This window comes from Microtus pennsylvanicus, chromosome X (assembly GCF_037038515.1).
Source record: "Microtus pennsylvanicus isolate mMicPen1 chromosome X, mMicPen1.hap1, whole genome shotgun sequence".
Lineage (NCBI taxonomy): Eukaryota > Metazoa > Chordata > Mammalia > Rodentia > Cricetidae > Microtus > Microtus pennsylvanicus.
The window spans coordinates 113,714,008-113,736,023 of record NC_134601.1 but is presented as its reverse complement, the minus strand read 5'-3'; the positions used below and the strand labels follow the sequence as shown (position 1 = coordinate 113,736,023).

Below are 22,016 nucleotides of genomic sequence, written 5' to 3'. Positions count from 1 at the left end.
TACTCTCCAGTTCTTATATAAGAACATCTGAACACAAAATGACATCATGTAAAATAGATATCGGGACCCTGTGTCAACGGAGTTGGGCGAAAACCTGAAGCAGAGGCTTGGCAAAGGCACGTGTAGGGGTGGGGGAGGCTCCAGAATCACCTGGAGCACCTTGCACTTGACTGCCCTGACTTCCCAGGTCCCTTTTAGCACCCAGGGGAGATCCGACAGCCAGTGCCATCTAGCCTCATCTAGGCGCTTCTGGCTAGAGCCGAGTTCCCGTCTACCAAAGCCCACACCCCGGTTTTCCGCAGGGACTCTCGGGTTCAGAGGAGTCACCTCGGGAGCCAACTCTGCAGCCGCGAAGGCGACAGCGAGGAAAACCAGGAGCTCCCATTGTCACCCAAGCAGTTCAGCGGCGTCCCCTCCCCACGGTGGCAGGGGTGGGTGAGCTACCGTACCCTCCTCCACTACCTCGGCTGTCGGTTCAACTGGTGGGGCGGCCCGTCGCAATACCGCGTCTCCTGGGAGGCCACTGGGAGCCATGCCCCTGCCGCCGCACCTGACTGACTGACTAAACGACCCCCAGGCTCAGTCCGACTTCAGTCTCGAGCCTCCTGGGTCGCCAGCACCTCAGGCGCCACCGCACACGCCCTCCCGGCGCGGGTCTGGCCGAGGGCGGCCCCGGGGGCGGGAAGGCGAGAGCGGGAGCTGCCCGCACCTGGCCGCCTGTTTGGCAGAACTCCGGCCGCGGGCGCGCGCTGGCACACGCACGCGCTCACGCCCGGCGCGCCGGCTGTCGGGCTTGGGGGCGGGACCGCGCGGCGGCGAGCGGGCGGGGGGCTCGTGGAGCGCGCGCCCTGCACCCGAGGGCTGCGGAGAGATATTTTGGGTGGCAGGAGGCCCCTCGTCATTTCCGCCGGGCGGCTCGTCGTGCCGGGGGCTCCACTCCCGCGCGCCACGGCAAGCGAGCGGGCAAGTTGGCTGCGGCGCTGCGCCGGCGCCTCCTGCCTTCTCCCGCCGCGGCGACCCTCGGCGGCTCGAGCCATGAACTGAAGCCCGGCGGGGACGCACACCCGGGGCTGAGCGGCGGAGGCTGCAGCAGCAGCCGCCGCCAGTGCTGGGACCCAGCCGACCCCAGGGCTTTTTCCCCGGCCGGCCGGCCGGCCGTAACCGCTCCCACCCACCGCACTCGCTCGCCTCCGACGCTCCAGCCTCGGGACCGCCACACAAAAGCCACCCTCTCCGAGCCGCCACCCCGGGAGCCTGCGGCCGGCCACCGACCCCACCTGAGGGTGCCTCGGGCTGCGGACTTCGCTTTCTGTCCGAGCTCCGCGTCCCACGCGGCACTGACCCCCGCCACTCATGGCTCTGATCATGGAACCGGTGAGCAAATGGTCTCCGAGTCAAGTAGTGGACTGGATGAAAGGTAATGCCCTCTGTGGGGAAGGCGAGGCGACCCTGGGGGCACAGGGTCCCGGTATGAGGGAGGGGCGCCCTCCAGGGCACAACCCGTTTCTGGGAGCTTCCAACCGACTGCTAGCGGTCCTCCCTGGGGATGGACGGGGGTCCTTGGGCTCTGGTAGGGGCTCGGGGACCCTGGTCTCCTTTTGTCTTCAGCCCGAGGGGCGAGGGGAGCGAGCGGGCGGCGGGCGCCACCTGGTTGAAGCTGGAAGCAGGGCTGTGGAATCCCGGCGCATCATCTTAGCCACTTCCCGCTTCCCTCGACGCCTTCGGGCCGGGAGGACGCTGCGACCCTTGTTTCCCAGCTAAGGGAGGAGCCCTCGGGACCTAGTCTCAGGAATGCCCCTTCCCTGGTCCCTTTGTTCCTGGAAACCTGAGGCCCCTTCTAGGTCTCAACCTGCCAAGTGCCTTCCCCAGTGCCAACTCTCCTGGCAACTTTTAAGCCCGCATAATGGGGTCAGGATGCAGTCGCTCGGGTTGGAAACTAGGGACCCCCTTCTCCAGACTAGGCTGAGGATGATTTGGAAAGGGAGCGCGCTACTTTGGGGTGAGGGAAACATGCTTCCCTTGGGACAGCATCCCTGCTGATACATGTAGGTTCCCTCTTGCGCACCCTAGCATATCCTTTGCTTTCCTAGGTTGAGGTATGCGGAGGCTTTAGACCTTTAGCTGCTTCTTGTTAAAGGCTCAACGTCAGGTTTAAAGTGGTGCACATTCAAGTACTCTCTCCTTTCTTCCATCTTGAAGGCTCCCCCAGCCCCCGACAATTTCTAATAACCAGTTTCAAACCTTCACCCTCCTTCTAGTCGCAAATGTGGGCTTTTTCTCTAGTCTCTGGGCTTTCCCGTCTCACTATCTCCCTCTGTTGTCTGAGTTGTGGGGCTTGTATGGGATCTCTCCAATCCATCCCCAGACCGAACTCTGAGAAAGGGATGTCTGGGTTGGAATAAAAAATTCTTGAACACGCTTGGAGAATGCTTGAAGTGGTACCCGAGCACACAAACTTAAGATGCGTAGTCTCCAAACATTATGTCTGAAAATGCCCTTTCCAAAGACGAAGGAGCCCCTTTTCTAAGTATGGCTTAGCAGCCAGACTTTTTAAGATCTGCGTACTTGAAAATGGAAGGTGGGTGGTTGATTGGAAGGTATTGAAAGTAATAGGGAGAATCTCAATTCTCCCCTTATGCCTTTTTGGACGTTTGCTTATTCTTCTGGATTTCCCTTTTTCTGTTTTGCTTCCTTTTTTTCACTGATTTGCCCTGCTACTCCTCACTTACTTTGTTTTCTCATCTAATATGTGGGGAAAATGCTTTGTAACTGCGAAGCACAGTGTAAGTGCAAGTGAATTGAATTAAACCTAATTCATTATTTATCCACTGCCCCCTGTGTGCACTGCATTGGGTGTCATGGGGGTTATAAAGATGACTAAGACAAAGTCCAGCAATGGCTCATCTTTTCTGCTGCTTGCTTTCTTTCCATATTTCCTATTAAAATTCCAGCTTCCTGGATTCCTACTAACACCCCCACAGCCCCAACACACACACACACACACACACACACACACACACACACACATTTTCTCTCTCTCCCTCCCCCCCCCTCTCTCTCACACACACACATACACACACATTCTCTCTCCCTCCCCCGCCTCTCTCTCTCTCTCTCTCTCTCTCTCTCTCTCTCTCTCTCTCTCTCTCTCTCTCCCCCCCTCCCTCCCTCCCTCCCTCCCTCCCTCTCTCTTTCTCCATTCCCTCTCCCTCTCTGCCTCTCTCCCCCCTCCCTTTCTCTCCCTTTTCCCCCCTCAGGAGAAAAAAAAATCTCTTTTCAGTTTCCCAGTCATGGAAGACAGAGTATTCACAGGAAGGAAGAATGCTTAATTAAAACTCTTTCTTTGAATTTGTCTGAAAGGTGAGTTTAGTTTGAGTCTGTTGCTGCCACAGTATTCAGAGAAAAGGAGTCTTGGCTTCATGGGAGTCAGATTACCTCCATGGACTGCCTTCTAGAAATTGCCATGATGGCTGTACCGAGTGCTGCATACTCCATCTTCTTTACCTCCCACCCAGTTGCAGTCTCGCGTTTTCCTTCTCTCCACCATCGTAGGTCCCCGGAAGCAAGCCCACCAGACCAGATGATGTATGTAATCTGACACACATCATCAGCTTTCCAGTACACTGGTCCTTTCAAACGCTCTCCAGTGCAAACTGCAGTTTCTTTGCACTTTGGTAAAGACTATTTGCTGGAATTTCAAGTTTACATATTTAAGTTGAATCACTTGTTTGGGTACTTGTTGGTGACATATTTTTCAGCTACCTGAAAAAAAAAAAAAAAAAACCTTAGGTAAGTGTAGGAGCCAGCCAAAGTAGGAGCCAGCCACAGTAACCAAAGGTAGAATTTGCATGCTTTTGTATAACAAAAGACTGGATGACAGTGGGAGAGCAGTTGCTTTAATTACCAAACCGCTAATTGTTCAAATTTCTGTGATAGTCTATAAATTTGAGATTCTATCAGAAAAGATTTTTAAAAATAGTTGAAGGAAATGAGCATTTCCTCAACTTGCCCCTTCTACTGTTGTTACCTTAGTTAATTTTCTCTATTTTTCCACCAGAAAACTTTAACAAAAGACAAAAATAGTTTTCACACTTTCCTCAGTTGCAGAAATGTTTAAAAGCCAACTGCTAATTGAGCCTATAGCCTTGAAATGATTAAACCTTGCTTAATGCTTTTTCTATGTAGTGTCATAAAACCAGTAGTAAAGCATGAGCAACACTTTGTTGTTGTTGTTTGAAAAAGAATCTCAAATAGCACAGACTGGTCTTGAACTCTGTGTACCTAAGCATGACCTTGAATTTCTGATCCCGCTTTTTCCACTGCCCCAGAACTGGGATTACAGGCATTGCTTGAGGTGAAGCTCAGGTCTCTCTTCATGTTAGGGAAGCATCAAGTGAGCTAAATCCTCAGCCCCTAAAAAAAAAAAAACCGAGTAAGACATTTGAATAATGGCAAGATCCTGGGAGTTCTTCAGAGTGTATTCCTTCTGTGACAGCTTTATCCTCCTTAATGCTTGTAGCTTTCAGCTGGTCACAATCATAGCTACTTATACTGTTTTAGTCAGGCACATACTTCATATTTTTCCAGGACTTTATTTATTTATTAAGCAGGGGAAAAGTACCAATAGATTTATAGAAATTATATAGAAACTAAGTCATCAAAGAAGGAAACGAAGGAGAAAAATAACTTTATTGAGCTTTCAGAGCATGTGTTCAGATTGATTTATGAAGGACCATTAACGTGACAATTCATTTTGATCTATTATTTTTATTTAAATGTATTTGAAGATGATGCCAATATAAAATGTATATATTAATTTTTAGCAAAGATGTAAGTTGCTTATTCACTCTTTGTAAGTATAGTGCTGGTCAGTTTTTCTGCTGGCAATGAATATTTGATATAGCACATTGTCATTTTTGCAGGAAATGCACAAGGCATGATCTACTTAGGAGACTTCTATTCCAGATTATTTTTATAGTACTTCCTGATATTTGGTGATAGCTCATAAACTTCTACGTTACCTAAAAATTAAGTTTATAAAATTGCTGTTGGAGAAAATCAATATATTCGTCCCCTTTATTAGCACTTGAAACCAACCTTCTTCAATTGGAAAGTACGTTCAATTATCTTAGAGTTTTGACAAATTAAGTCTTAAAACAGACATTTTCAGCATCAACAAAGGCAAGCAAGTTACCAAGAAAAGTCATAAACAACAAAATAAACCAATATCTTTCTAATTTGTTGTTGAATCTGTTAATCTAGAATGTTATTTTCCAGTTCCTGTTTGTTTATTTGACAATCCTAGAAAACCTCATAATCTATAGTCTCATGAGTCCTTGTTTTCTTTATTTTTTCTCGCTAAAACATAACAAAAACCTCTGAACACTTCAGTGTTCCTCTTATTAATTTTATTATTAAATTTCCTTGTCCATCTTATACCAAGTAATTCCACTCTCCCTTTCATAACTTTTTGAGCTTTGAGACTAATGCAAAATATCCATATGGCCAAGATAATTATTTTCTAGGACCATTTCCCTTTATGATATTCTTCTAGTGAGCTTTAATCTCTTTCTGGGTTAAATAAAATGGCTATCATCTTCAGACCAAAGCAGAAGGCCCCCTTTGCTGCTCTTTTCTTATGATTTCTGGGACTTAATTTCACAGCATTTATAATTGCCAAAATAATCTAAAATTTTAAGATAGTCTTTAACCTATTCTACAATCAATTGCTCTATTCTTTCTTGAGCATAATAAAACATTTTGTTTGAGAACTAGTCCCTGACTTCTGGTTTCTATACTGATGACTCAGCCATCTTGAGCATAGAAAATGAAATTATTTTAGGTATTAAAAAACCCAAGCTTAATGTTATGCATGCAGTCCTATAATAGAGGGAAATGTAGTGATTGCATGATGTCTATTCAGTATAAATGTGAAGTGATGTAGAGGAGACTATACTGATAAGACAGAAATTTTGGCAGGTGATTAATAATTCTTTTTTCCCCCTCATAGGACATCAGAGCTTAGGTTGAAATGCGTCTTAATTGTATAAAGGAAATTATCAACCTTTTAAGATAAATTGAATTGAGGGAAAGAAGCTAGAAAAATTTATGGCAAGAACTTAAAACTGTACACGCTGTAAGGAAAAGATGTTAAACTGAATTGATCACATTGGTTATATTACTTTTGAAATATCGATCCTTTTTTCAAATTCAAGGTAATTGGAGAGGCACAGCAATCTGCTTTGGATTTGACAGTTTTGCTTTTTTTTTCTAATGGGAATTCTTATAATTTTATGTAAGAAAAAAAAGACGTTTACCTTCTGATAGGTGTAGTCCACAAGTAACATTTGATTTATATTGTCATTGACATTTGATTTCTAACGTTCACAAATTTAGTCATGATTAGAAAGAAAGAACTAACTGTATGACTATAATCTGCTCCTTGGATATTATTTACTGAGTACATCTACATGGAAAGAGTTTTAATGAGTTAAAAGAATAGTCTCTGCTTTAAAGAAATTATCTCTGTCAGTGACAACAATGTTATTATAAAAAAAACCTATTCAGGATAAAGATAGGAACAAACCAGTACACATAGAAAATATTTAAAAGTTTGTATTATCCATGCAAACACCAATTAAAAGAGATGATAGGTTTGTGAACCAAGAAGGGCTATAAGAAGAGGATGGGGTTTTAGCAACTATTTGAACTATTTGATTAAGGTGTGTTCTAAAAGAAATGTATCTTAATGTAGGAGGCATATCAAGAGATTGTGGAGAAGCAATAGGGGTGTTAACTGAAAGGGTTTATCTGGATTTGTCTGGTTGAAGTGGGAAAGTGGGCAGGAGAGGCACAGTGAGGGAGGAGTGTGAGTAGGTGACAAAAAGTACAAGAACAAATCTGCATATGAGAAAGACAATAATACTCTCATCATGTCCTGAGTTTAAATAAATACCACACTATAAAACTTTGACTGCCAAAACTCAGCCCACAAAGAATGTGTATTAAATTGGTACAGCTGTTTCAAATCTGTTTCTGAGGGATAATCTAGAAATAATGTTAAAGTAGTTATTTTGAAGATTAATTACATCATTAACATAGTGTTGGATATTTAGAATTTTACTGATCCAAATTCTTATGTGAGAAACTAAACTAGGCTTTTAGATATTAATACTGTTCTTAAAGCAATGATAAATTATCATTTTCATTTATAGCAGTGCAACCTCGGATTAAGTCTTAATTTGTTCCTAATAACTTTTAACTTTCAGCGCAACTTCTTTACAGTACTTGACATGCCAGACTATTTTGAAAGATACAATGTTCGTTTCTGTAAGCGTAATAGAAGAATAGCATATCAAAGTAATTTAAAAAGAGGGCAATAGAGAGCAAGTGATTTGGAAAATTGGAATGTAAAATTTTTTTCGTGTCTTTTATAGTTGTCTAGTGTCTGAAAATGGGAAGTATAGTTTTTAATGTGGAATCATTCTGTTGTATAACATTCAGTGAGTGAACCCCATTTTTGTGAATAGCATAGGTCTCTGCTTGGAAATGGGGTATTTCTCTGACTGTGAAAGGCAAGTGATCAAAAGCTGAATAGCTCATTTTTGTTGACAGAACTTAAATATTATTTTAAATTAAAACAAATATGAGTTTTACATCCATGATGCAGAAAGCAAAATTGGTAAGATTTCAGGAATTTTGGGCTTTCAGTAGGATGTTTAAAGCTGCATCCCTCAGACCTCCTAAGGCTAGCAGTACACTGTTCAGCAATTATGGAGACATCAGCGGAAAGCTTGAGAAGTGCTAGTTGGCTTTAGAAAAGGTAAATTTAATGGACTATGTATTTGTCTATTTTTACTATCACTACAAAGGGCAAATTTTTGACTTTGTCTCTTAAGATCATGGTATTTATTGCATTTTAATTTTGTGTGATCAATAAACCTACAGCCACAATGAACTCCTTAAGAATGATTCTTAGCAGATCATAACTTCTCACTTCTTGTCCCCCACACACACTTTAAATGACTTTTCACTGTTTTAGGCTAAAGGTCAAAGTCCTTAACGTGCTCTAAGACACCCTTTGGTTTCATTACTGCCTGTGAGGTAAGTCTCATGTCAGACAGCAGCTACACTGGGTTCCTCAGTCCTTTTGGTTTGCCCACCACTTGGCCTTTGTACTTTATATATACTTTCCTCTTTTCTTCCCTTTAGTCTATTATTCCTTCAGGTCTCAAGCTTTTCCACCTACACATCAAAAAAGTCTTCCCATCTTCCGCAAACCTCATAAAAATCTTTAGTTGTACGTTACTGTTCTGCAGCCTATATCTCCTGTGTCCCATTTACCAATTGTTTTATCGTTAATTCGTATGATTATTTAACGTTAGTCTAGCTGCTCTACTAAACAAAGACAGGAACCCCATATGTTTTATGTAACAATGTATGAAATAGAATGTGGTAATATATACAGTCACAAAATATTTGTTGAGTGAAGGAATAAATCAATTTATTTTCAGATTACTGGTCTATCGGCAAATCTGCTTTCCTAAATGACAATGCATGCACATAAAGTCCCTTACAGTGCTTTAAAGTATACTTTGTTGCCAGCGCGCATGCTGTATGCCAGAATACAAACTAAGGTAGGCTTGTATTAGTCATTTTTCTTAGTTGTGTTGGCTTTACCCAGTTCAAAGTCCTAAATCATGGTTTAGACTTGTTTTGTTAAGAAATATTAATTTCAGTGAGTTAATGAATGACACTGGTACTTATGAAATAGCTATTATAAATATGATACAAATATTTTCTAATTTAAGTATACTAGGCACTATATACAACTATCTATAAACAAAAAGTTAGTTTAAAAATAGAAGCATACCTTTTCTAAACATTTATCCAAATATCCTGATTATTTCACCATTTTATAGTTCAGAAAAAAACTTTATATTTGAGAGTATATGGGAGACTGGTATTGATAGAAAGCCTTGGGCTTTTTAATTTCCATGTAAGTGTTTAATAAAAGCTTATACAAGAAAGTTAAATGTATTTTTTCCAATAGTGAAAATAAAATTGACTTAATTAAGTAAATAATTGGAGAAATACCTCCTTTTAAAGCAACATTATCATCATTATTTTTAATGTGGAACTTACATTTTACTATTAGGAATTAAAATACTGAAGATACTTTTAAATTCTTTTTTTGTAATTTTATATCTTTCCTCCTTTCTTTGATAAAAATAATTTTAATATTTTAAATTATATATAAGTTTGTTTTGCCTAGCTTTTGGAGGCTATTTTGTAAGAATATATATGGAAGACTCAGTATGAAGTATAGCTTGTTGAATGAATGTACCCCATGTAGGTTTTTTGAGAGTTACATGCTACTAAATAAATACTCCTAGAGAGTTTCTTAATAAAGTATTTGTCCTCTCAATTTAAAGTTGGTAATGCATGTTATCTTAAGTGAAATCTTCAGACCTTAACATAGCCATGCTGATTTTTTTTACATTTTATTGAAAAAAGTTATATTCTGATTATCCTTTCCCATCTCTCAATTCTTCCCAGTTCTTCCCTACCTTCCCAACCACCCAGCTCCATGCTCTTTTTTTCTCTCTTTCTTTAGAAAACCAGGCAAACAAACACACAAAAAACCAAACCAGAATTTAAAAAAAAAAAAAAAACAAAGTAAAAACCACAAGAAACACCCACATATACCCTAAACAACAAAAAACAAAACCTATAAAAACACAAAATCAGAAACCATAATGTACAAGCAGAAGACCAGTAAGACAAAAAAATTTACCCTAACATAAAATGTCTACAAAAACACGAATGAATTCATTTGCATTGGGTATGTGGACTACTGTTAAGTGTGGTTAACATACCCAGTGAGACCCCATTGAAGAAAACTAATGTTTTTCTTTTGCAAGCAGATATCAGTTGCAGATTGCTTCCTGATTAGGGATGGGAGATCATGTATGCCTCCCTGTCTCTGAGCTGGGACTGCATTTGCCTTGAACCTGTGCATGCCCCATGTGTGCTGCCTCAGTCTCTGTGAGTTCATATGTTGCATCGATCCTGTTGTATCTGGGTGAGCTGTTTCTTTGGAGTCCTCCACAATATCCTAGATAATGTTACAGAATTATTATTTGCACTTGTATCCTGATTTTACTTACAAGCAAATATTCATTCTCTATGGTGGAAATTTTAAAACTTTAAAGATATATTTAATTTCTTTTTTGATTTTAATTTAAATTATAATAACCCTGATGTAACTTTGCATTGCCTTCTTCATTTAATTTGAAGATTTACCAAAACTTATATCAATTCATTAAAAATTTAAATTAAGAAGACTTTATGTTCATCTGTAGAATATTTTAGCACAATTTAAAATTTTTCAGAAGCTAAGCTGTATTAAGTAAACTAAAACTTTAATGTTAACATATATGAAATATTTGTCAAGTATTATACATGTCCATTATATATTTACTTGACATTAATGTTCTTAGACATTAGTCTTGTCTGATAGAATTATATAATCTTTAGATACAGTGATATATAAGAAGACATATTATACTAGTTGCCTTTTCAAATATTTCAATATCCTATTTTCTTCCTTACTTGAACTTTTTATTTTGTTTCTTAAACATCTGTTATTTCAAAGCAAGTCTACAACATGTTTTCCCAAGTTGTACCTACAAATCAACAGAAGGCTGGCTTAAATCCTGGATCTTACTGGTTTATTTCCTTTTTTTTAATTGTGCAATTTATTTTAAGGGGCAGTAGCATTAGCTCTTCCATTTATATTTAAGTGAACAAAAGATTACTTATTTTCTCATGATTTGTTAATCTTCTTGATTTCTGCTCATTAGGAAATACTAGAGATATAGTTTTCATATATCATTACTATTACTTAATATTTATTAATATTTAATGATAGATAAGGTTTTGCAGAATGAGCTTATTTATTTTTTATTCCCAGTTTGTAAACAAACTGAAAATGTGGAGAGTCATACTTTTATCACATTGTTTAGCAAAGATTATCATAAAATTCACTTTCTAATAGCATGATTATAATATAATTAATAAAGCTTTTAAATAGTAGCTTTAAATCTGAATGGTTAATTTAAAGAATCTATTTGTTAAATTTTATGTGTACTATATGTGTGTGTAGAAGTTACTTCTTATACTGTATATTTTCTTCAACTATTTGCATTATTTTTAAAAAATTTAACAGTACTGGATATTTGTGATTTTTTCCCCTCCTTTCAGTGCAGAAAATTTGTGTTTTAATTTCACATGATTGATTTGCATTTTAGTTTCCAACATGGGCCACGACGGTATTAAATACATACAAAATACAAAATGTAGAATATCAGCTCATTTTGCTCAAAATATATAAATTCGTTAATCCCATTGCTAACTTTTAATACTTCTAGAACTTAAATAAAAAACACATTTCATATGGCATAAAGCCTATATGACAATGGTTCTGAGTCTGTGGGTTGTGACCCCTTTGAGGCTGAACAACCCTTTCAAAAGGGTCAAATATCAGATATTCTATATATCAGATACTCACATTACAAGTCATAACAATAGCAAAATTGTAGTTATGAAGTAGCAACAAAATAATTTTATGGTTGGGGATCACTACATCATAAGGAACTGTATTAAAAAGTCGCAGTGTTAGGAAGGTTGAGAACCACTACTATATAGTATGGCATAGATAGATGTTTTCTCTCTGTTCCCTCCATATTGGTGGCAGGATAAGCTTTGTGGCAGTCTTTGGGATGGTGGTTCAAGCCTTTCTTATTGAGAAGCATGCTCACTTGCCTCTACGCTATCAGAACAGATGCTATCATTTGGATGTTAAATTGCTACATAGACTCCTGTGTACGATTAATTTTGCTTTTCAGTTTGTCTATAGGTATAATGCTTTGAGTTTGTTTGTGCTAAAAACTTGTTTCTTGAGGTTACATTTATTTGGACTTCAGTTGAAGATTGCTTTTGACACATGACAAAAGTGTTTGCCGATAAAAGCCATACATAATACCTACAAAATTGGAAAGAAATTGTTTGACCTGAAAAAATAGTGTTTTCAAGCATCATATTTTCCAGGAGACATTTTCACACTGCAAATATCATAGTTAGAACTAGCTTGTGGTTTTAGTTCAAATTATAGCTTATTTGGACTGACAGATTCTTTTTAATATTTTGAAGTATTTTGCAAACACTATATAGTATAACTTGGTTCTCATTTGCCAAACCTATAAATGTCTTAGGAACTTTACATTTAATATTAGTAATCCTAAAAGATGAGATAAGGGAGCCAGTAGAGGACAGGGTAAAGACACCTGCTCTCAAGCTTGCCAACCTGAATTTCCCCCAGACAAAGTGTTTCTTTGAAGATTTTATTCATTGTGATCCTATAGATCTTAAGCCCTTACATATCTACCAGATGTTAATTGGTTCCTTAAAATTGTTTTCTTTGAAAAATATTAGGAATCCAAATTATGATATGTGATGGTTTAGTGAATCAGTAAAGTAATTTAAACACTAAAGAAAATTTAATGTAATCGAAAATCATGAAATAAATAAAATTTGAAGTGATCAAGATGAGACAGTTGTTTGACCAGTAAATTACCTATAAAATGCTAATGAAAGGTATAGTATATATTTATTAGGTATAATGTTTTTAAAGGTGTAGTTTATTTAAGGTAATGTATATAATTTGCATATAACTTTATATATGTATTAAACGTGTATTCTGATATGTCTGAGGCAACCTAAGTAGAATTTTTTCAGAGTTAAAACAAGATGATGCTTTGTATTGCTCCATTTTTTTTCATTAATAGAATTCAGATAATTTTAGAATGGAATTTTTAAACAAGTGAAAAGAACTTAATTTAGCCAGAGAGTGGTAGTGCACTCAAGCAGTAAGGGCAGGTGGTTCTAGGCTAGCTTGGTTCACAGAGTGAGTTCTAGGACAGCCAGGACTACACAGAGAGATTCTGTCTCAAAAAAAATGAAAAAGCAAAACAAAAAAGAAACAAACAAAACTTAACTTGTTATATTGGGAATAATTAATTTCAAATCTCTCTGTTGTTAATGAAATAATCACAATACTCTGACAATTGTTTTGAAGTTTATTTGGCCTTGTCCACTTGATATAAAAACACATATTTTTTCCTCCTACAGTATACATTACTTTTTATGATTCTTTTCAGTCAGTTCATCACTTTTCATAATATAGTTGTTGATATCTATATTTAAAAGAATTCTGGTAAGAGAAAGACCTGAATGCAATAATATTATAGATCTCTATCTAAATTAATTTTTGTATATTTCTGATTTGTATTTAAATACAGTGGTTTCTTATGTTTGTTACTTTGAGATGAGGTTATTTTGCCAGAAATTTTTTTTATTTATACTGAAAACTAGTGCACACGCATACACACGTATAGACATGCAGATACACATACACACACACACACACACACACACACACAGAGAGAGAGAGAGAGAGAGAGAGAGAGAGAGAGAGAGAGAGAGAGAGAGAGAGAGAGAGAATAAATATAATGAAATAACAGGGAAATTTATTTCTTAATTTGTTTTTGTTTGTTTTGCTTTTCTGAGACTTGGTTTCTCTGTGTAGCTCTGGCTGTCGTGGAACTCACTCTAGATCAGGCTGGCCTCAAGCTCACAGAGATCCATCTGCCTCCCAAGTGTCGGGATTAAAGGTGTGCCCACATTGGCATCCTTAATTTTTATAGTCAGTGATTAATTAGCCAAGTTTATAGTTTCATAAATGTTACAGTTCTCTAAAGATATTTTCTTTATTTAGCTTTCAAGTACATAAACACATTATTATCTACCTTATTCTTTCCCCCATATCAGATTTTTTGGACCCAACACTTTTTACATATCACTGTGTGTGTGTGTGTGTGTGTGTGTGTGTGTGTGTGTGTGTGTGTGTTTGTGTATCCTGATATAATAGTCATAGGAGGTGTCCCATACTTACATGATTTTAATTTAAAAAATCAGTACAATGGAATCTTGGTATAGTGGTATGTATCTGTATTCTTAGCTATTTAGAAGACTGAGGCAGAAGCATTGCTTCAGTCCAGGAGTTTGAAATCAGCCTCCATAACATTGTAAGACTCCATCTCAAGAAAATCACTATAATGCCCTATTATAATAAAAAAGAGTGTTTATGATAAAAATAAGATGGATTACTCTATGTGGAAACTCGGTTTAACTATGTGTCCTCGTTTACTTTCTATTAATATGATAAAAACCATGGCTAAAAGCAACATGGGGAGAAAAGGTTTGATTGTCTTCCGCTTCCACATCACAGCCCATCATTGAGGAAAGGCAGAGCGGGAACTCAAGCAGAGGGGCAACCTGGAGGCAAGAACTGAGCTGAGACCACAGAGGAGTGCTGCTCACTGGCTTCATCTCCAAACTCATGTTCACTAATCTTTCTTAGACCTAGCAGGACACACATACCCAGAAGTACTGCTCACAGTGTGCTGTGCTCTTCCACACCAATCATTAATCAAGACAACTCACCATAGACTAGCCTATAGGCCAGTCTGATGGAGGCCTTTTGTCAATGGACGTTCCTCTTCTCAGACAAAACAAAAACAAACAAACAAAAACAGCTAACTAACACACTACGGGAAAAAATTGCTAATTTTTTGCCAACATATATTGAATATATCTGGATTTAAAAGAAGCATTAGAAGATATGAAATCATTCAGTATAATATGTATAAGGAAGCAGAAAAGGAGATGGTAGATCAATATGAATATTAGGAGAAATAGTGACAGGACAGGCTCATTTGATATGTCATTCTAACTATAAGGTACTGGTACTAAATATTTGAACTCCTTGATCGTGGTTGTTGCTGATAACTTGTTTCCACTTAGGAGAGTGTAGGAAGAGGGAAACATGTAATTTTATAGAAGCCTGGCAATTTCTTTCTCAGCCAGGTGATCAAACTTATCTATATGAAATTTTATGTCATATACCCTTGATAAAGTATGATGAGGACAATTATATGTAGTCTCTTCTCTCAAACCTATAATCCAATTCTAACTATAAAAATAAAACTTTAGGAAACCCAAATGTAAGGATATTTTAAGAACTATCTGACTAATACTCTTCAACCTTATCAAGATCGTCAAACACCAAGTAAATAGAAACAGACTGGAAGAATCTAAAGAGACATGGGGATAAATTGTTACTATGGTATGCTGGATACTATTCTCGAAGATAATAACACATTAGGAAAAAATTCAATGGCAAAAATGTGAAGTTCAATAACAAAATCTGCACTATAGGGATATGAGCTATTAGTAGGAGAATTTGGGTGGAAGGTACATAGGAACTGGCAACTATCAATACTATTTTTCCAGCTTCTCTGTGAACCTTAAACTATATTGAAATTAAAATTTTATTTAAATATTTAAATAAGCATCAAATATAGCATACTTTTAATTTTTGTTATTTTAAACAATAGTCTCATGAGAAATAGTTTTTAGCATATCTCACTAGAATTATAAATACTAAATATTTACAAAGAAAAATATCACTTGGGATAAAGGTTTTCATTATGAAGGTTTGTTTCAAATATCATCAGTAACCCAACCTCTGTGATAAACTCACATTTTAACCTTAGGAATATATACTGCAGTGGTTTGCAAAGTACTTTTCTTTTCAAAAGAATGCTTTGTCTGGTTACTATTCTACTGAAATTAACATCTTACCTGATCAACTTTTTAAATTGCCCTTTGGTAGTCAGGAAATATATATAAGAAAAGAAGAGGAAACAATATAATTGATAGGATGCAAATTACCAAAACTAAGCCCATTCTCTGTATTTTACCTGCTAACTAGTTTGCAGTCAAACACTTGCATAGAATAATGTGCTATTATAAACCTCGTTAACAAAGTCTGATTCTCAACACTCATTCTAATTGTAGTTTTTGTTTCCCACAGACATTTTTGTTCATGAATGTTAAACACGGCATGAAAATTTTGAGCAAATAAATGTTGTGCTGTCTAATAATTGATTTTCAACTGTATAAATATAAGTATGTGTGTAAATAGTGGCACATTTACTCAGGGCAGAGTTGCTGAAACTGAAAGACTTTTGCTGATTGCTTTCCTGCAAGGATACGATGGTCTTGTCATTAACACCTTATTTTCATTTTGATAGATCTATGGAATGTGTTTTGGTGAATTTGGTTTAGGAGGATGATTAGAATTTAAGACCTGTGGTCACATCTCTAAGAAATGATATTATATTTTGAAATATAACTATTTTAATACTTAATTCCTGCAATTTTAATAACAACGTATTGACTTTTCATAGAAAACAGTCAATTTTAAGAAAAAAAAAACATTTTTTTTTCCTGATCTTGAATCACTGAAAACAAGAGAGAATGACTGGTAAAAAAATTACTTTTTCTCATTCATGTATTAAAAGTGGTATTTGGATGGAGGACAATTGAGAAACATTAAGACAGCAAATTAGTTCCCATGTTGTACAAAATGGTGGTTCGAAAGTTTACTAAAGATCCTATGCTAATATTTAATTTCTTTTATTACCAGCAGTTTTGCTTTTCTCCTTAAGCATGACTTCCGTTTGTGTTTTCCTTGGTAAAAAGGCTTCTTCTTTCTTGACATTAGCATATATTATATAAATAAAGTTAATTCACATATATAATTCAGAGGACTTTTAACTGTAGAAGTTAAGAGCCTTCTTTTAGTCAGTCTAATAGTATTGACTTTAAATATTTGGGAGACAATGCTCTCTTGATTTTTTTTGTTAGTTCTATTTGATATTGATATGCTTCTAATTGATAGTGTGCAGTATTTTATACTTTATTTCAAACTTAAGGATATTTTAGATTTTTTTGGCAGGAATGGTTGATGTATTTAGGTTTAGTTTTAAAGCAGTGGTTCTCAACCTGTGGATCATGACTAATACAATTACAGTTATGAAGAAGCAATGAAACAATTTTATGTTTGGAGGTCACCACACCATGAGAAACTTCATTAAAGTGTCACAACATTAGGAAAGTTCAGAACCACTGGTTTAAAGCAAGTGATTTAAAAAAGCGTACAACCATGAGATCATATGGTTGAGAAGCTGTATTTTTATGCCATAAACAATGGTAAATACTTTGGATTTCTGATTTCCTTTCCTATAAAATGATTCTGAACAATGAATATACTATTCTTTAAAATTCTAAGTCTATGATCCTAAACTTACTCACCCATGCCCACATTTGATTTAATGACCCCCAGAGATAATGATTCTTTTGCATTTCCATATCAATTATATTCTGATGCCTAATAGAATACCAAGAACAAAACTAAATGAGCATTGTGTGAACATTTTCTGTGTAACAAAAGCAGTGTCGCCTTCATGTTTAAGGTAGATCTGAATCACCCTCCACCAGTGTGGGTTTCCTATTAGCAAATGATTGGGACATTCCTGAGAATTAGATTATAAGTACTTCTTCCTTTTCTTTTCTTTTTTAAAAAGATTATTTTAAATTTTGTTACATTTATTCATTTGTCTATTTAGTGTGTGTGTGTGTGTTTGCTTAACCAAGGTACCTATGTGGATGTTAGATGACAACATGGAGGAGTCAATGCTTGCCTTTAACCATGAGTATTCCAGGGATGGAATTCCTGCCCTTTGGCTTGGGGTGAATGCCTTTACCCACTAAACCTCCTTGCCAACTCTCTTTGTTTTGTTCCTCTTTGTTATAAGAATGTGCCTTAAAGGGCTAGAAAGTTGGTTCAGCCATTAGTTAAAGGCCAGCTATTAGCTAAAGGGTAGACTCACAACCAAAATATGAAGAATCTGCCTTAAATTCTTAAATACAATTCAAACAATATTTTATTAATATTTTCTGAAAATACCCTGCTTAGTTTCTCACCACACTGACATCTTTGTACTCTGTATAGGCTATTACAGAAAGCTAGAACAAGGAATAGCTTTTAGAAATCTCTTGTTAATTTGCCATTATAGTACATGTAAAGAACTGAACCTACAAAAGTTAAAGAACTTGTCTAAACTCCCTTATTTTTCTAGCAGTGAAATTAGTATGACAAGGAATCTATAATGTATGAGAGTTCACAAATAGTATCTTCTATGAATATTTTCATTATGATGAAGACATCTCCGTTAGGAACAAAAAAGAATGAATTCTCTGATTATTTATGTCAGAGATAAGAAACATTTTCTGTTTGAACTTTAGTTGTCTTTATCCTTCATTTTTTCTTTCTTATCCCCTTCCCTCTCCCAATGAAACTCTTCTTCTCAACAATCCCCCATTTTTGTCTTCCTTTTGTGTGTAATCCACTGAATTTAATTAGTGTTTCTTCCTCAAGTATGATTGGAAGTTATGTACTAGAGTTAAGGCAATATATCAGTGACTACATACATCATTACCAGTAGTACCTTAGTAAAGGAGGGGGTTTTATAGATTCCCCCTGTGGCTCATGATAAAATATTGTTGGGACTCATCCGTGTGCTGGTCTTGTGTAGATAATTCATAACTGTAGTGCTTTCATGAGAGCAATGACAATTTCATGTCCAGAAGACATCTTTTTTGCTAAATGTCTCCTCATTCTTTAACAATCTTTTCCACATGGACCCATTCTTTTGTTGTTCCTTCTTGTTTCATAAATACAAATATACAAAAGCATTGCATAAAGTATACCAGATCGCAAGAATAACTTAATGGAGAGAACCTGCATACTAAATGACTAATCTTTCATAGAATTGGCTGTGAACTATAAAAGCCTATATGAGGGTGGATATGCAAGAAGTAAAACAACAAAAAAAAGTCCACAATGGTTCACTAAAGCATAACTTGAGTAGAAAGGGGACAATGGATTTTTATTACAGACTGGAGATCATACGTATTATGCTGAAAAATCCCTTAAGTGTCTTTTATCAATAAAAATGTTTTAATTTTGATGTAGTTCTTGTTTTATGCCAGCTCAGTAATGTATCTTGGTTAGGACAGATCTTTTCCTTCATTTTGATACAGTATTCTCATTTATTTAAATCTTATTTTATAATTTTAATTAAAAATTTTAAAGCGTTCTATTTTCTCCAAATGTATAACCAGCTAGTTGTTCTAGCAGAATTTACCAATATTCTCTTTTAGTACAACTTCAAAGCATCATGATGTTTAATAGAACATTTGCAAACTGAACAAGCAATTTCCTTCACCTTTAGGTTTGGTTTATCAAATGATTCTTAATTATTGATCATTTTTCCTTTTGTGTGAAATTTAGCTTTAGTTTGTCAAATATCAATTTTAAGAACCCACAATGGTTTTAAATGAGATTGAACTGGATTAGTATGTTAATTTTGGGAAAAATAGTGCTAAAACTATTGAATTTTCTCATCCAAAATGTGATATAGCCTTTCTTATTTATTTGGAGTTTCTTTCTACAGTCAGGAAATTTGAGGCCTTTAAATTAAAGCTAATATACATTGCTGTTCTTTTAGTTTAATGTTTTTATTCATATTATGAATGGAATTTTTATTCCATTTTCTGACTGACTTTGCTGTCTATAAGGTTACTATGAACTACATTTAAGGAATGTGATGTTTATTCTGTTTTTCAGTTATTTTTCTACTAATAATATACATTGTCCCTAGATTTCTTCTTATAATATCCATAACTCTTACTAATTTTATTTTCTCTTTATATCTCTTAAGACAAAAATGAAGACTGATTTAATGCTAAATATTCTTGACCTTTAATGAGACCACTTCTTGAGTTTCATTGTTGATCATAGTGATTCTGAATTGTTCTAAATATGCTTCTTCCTTTGTAAAGGCTTAATTAATCAATATGCCAAAGCTTACATTTTTAGTTCTTTTATAAGTAAAAGATGAGTCGCCCATCTCCCCATAACCGAATAGCTGGTTTAGAAAACTTAGTTTATCATTGGTAGTATCTGAGCCTTAAATATTTTCTTTATAAGTTTTAGGAAGGAAGTTTGTACATAGGATGATTTTTTTATATTTATGAAAATGTTGTTATTTTATTTTATGAAGTAACTTGCTATTAGATTTTCTATTAAATGTAGTTTCAGCTTTAAGAACTTTTATTTTGAAATCCTATCAATGATTAATATTTTTATTACTGAACCTTTAGAATATCTAAATCTAGTCTGTCATCGTTTATAAATTTCCTGAACACAACTATAGGCATTCTTCCTGAAATTCAAAAAGCATATATGAGGGAACAGGACCACTAGACAACTAGTAGTCGGGCCAAAGGGTATTCTTTTTTCATTGAAAGCATATTTACATTCAATATATTCTGCCTCCTCTCGCAGCTCCTCCCAGCTTCTTTTCACCTACCAGTTCCGGCAACTCCATGCCCTTTCTTTCTGTCACATTTGGAAAAACAAAAACCCATAAAAATCTAAGGCTATACACACACACACACATACACAAAACCCCACAAAACTCCAACACCAAAACATACAGGCAAAATACCAATAAAACAAAACAAAAAATTGTATGTCTTTTGGGCTGACCATTTAGCACTGAACAACAAATTAGAATCCTTTTCTTGCTTTCAACTTTCTCATGTAGGGTTGCAGTCTTGTGGACTTTTCTTCATTCAGTATGGCATGTCCTTTGATATCATAGTTCAGGTCATGCTTGCACAGTCATGTTGGTGAGACTTTACAGGTGCAGCTTCTATGACTAGGAGACATAGTCTCACAACAAATTCCCTGATCCTCTGGCTCTTACAGCCTTTCTGTCCCCTCTTTCCTAATGTTCACTCTTCATTTTGATTGGTTGTAGTTTTCTGTAGTGGTCCCCATCGGTTGCAAAGAGAGTTTTCTTTGATAACGGATGAAGACTATCTGTGGTGTCAGGACAAATGTTTATAGATTGCTGTTACGCATTATGCTGGTTCAGTGAATTAGTGGTTATAATTTTTCTTCCAGTAATCATGACTTCACTAGCAGTGAGGAGTTAGCTAGGTTTCCAGTGCTAGACATGGTTTTCCTCTTGGTGAGCAGGTCTTAAATCCAATTAGAGAACAGTTGGTTGCTATCAATGTTTGTGTGCCACTACTGCACCCGTAGGGTTACTGTGCCACCCTGCTCATTGGTAGAGTTCATAGGCAGCCTAACTGGGTAGGACTGTTGGTTTCTTCCTTCCTTTGCAAAGAACATTATATGGACTGAGCAGGTTATATTTATATGTAATAGAAATATATAATGCATATGTATAAATTCATGAAATAGGAATTAGTGAAAAAAAGAGACCATAAATATTAAAGAGAGCTGGATGGATATATGGGAGGGTTTGGAAGGAGGAAACTGAAGAAAGAAATGTTGTAATTATAATTTCAAAAATTAAAAACAAACAATAAAAAATGTCCAAACAAAGCTATATGAGACCAAAAGGTATACAAAAATATCATTGAGCTTGTTTATTTATTTATTTTTTGTTTTATTGAGACAAGGTTTTACTTTGTAGCTTTGTCTGGCCTGGAACTCCCTATGTAATAGACCAGGCTGGCTTTGAACTAGCTCATAGTGATCTGCCCTCCTCTATCTCCACAGTATTAGAATTAAATCATGCATCATCATGACTCACAAAAGGTTGTTCTATTAAAGTTCCATTATCTCTCTGTGTTATTTCATGTCACGAAAAGAAGGAATGGAAGTAGTTGAACCAGTTTCATATTCATTTACATTTTAAGAAATCATGATCCAAAATACGGGTTTCTAATCTTCCTGAGGTTTTCTAACTATACAAAGAATGTTAATCATATATCATATTCATATATTTATTTATTTAAAGGAAAAATTTAAAAGGCTTTTAATTTTAAAAAAGAATCTAGAGACACTGACCATATTTATTTTGAGATAGGACCATTTTTCAAAATCAATGATTCTCTTTTTATACTAAATTTTTCTTACACTCACTTTTCTTCCTTTCATCCCTCCTTTT

At 36.4% G+C, this 22,016-nt stretch overlaps 1 protein-coding gene across 7 annotated transcripts in view; it reads left to right on the top strand.

Moving 5' to 3' along the window:
* The first annotated feature begins 1,052 nt into the window (after positions 1–1,052).
* The window catches only part of Cnksr2 (connector enhancer of kinase suppressor of Ras 2), a 207,692-nt gene continuing 186,728 nt past the window's right edge, over positions 1,053–22,016 (top strand). For 6 of the 7 annotated variants that reach the window (XM_075958276.1, XM_075958275.1, XM_075958274.1 and 3 more), the window contains exon 1: positions 1,205–1,417. In XM_075958276.1, the coding sequence (XP_075814391.1) occupies positions 1,354–1,417 (64 nt within the window). In that variant the 5' untranslated portion in view covers positions 1,205–1,353. Of the gene's footprint in view, positions 1,418–22,016 lie in introns of all 7 variants that reach the window. The other variant, XM_075958279.1, reaches the window with a different exon arrangement.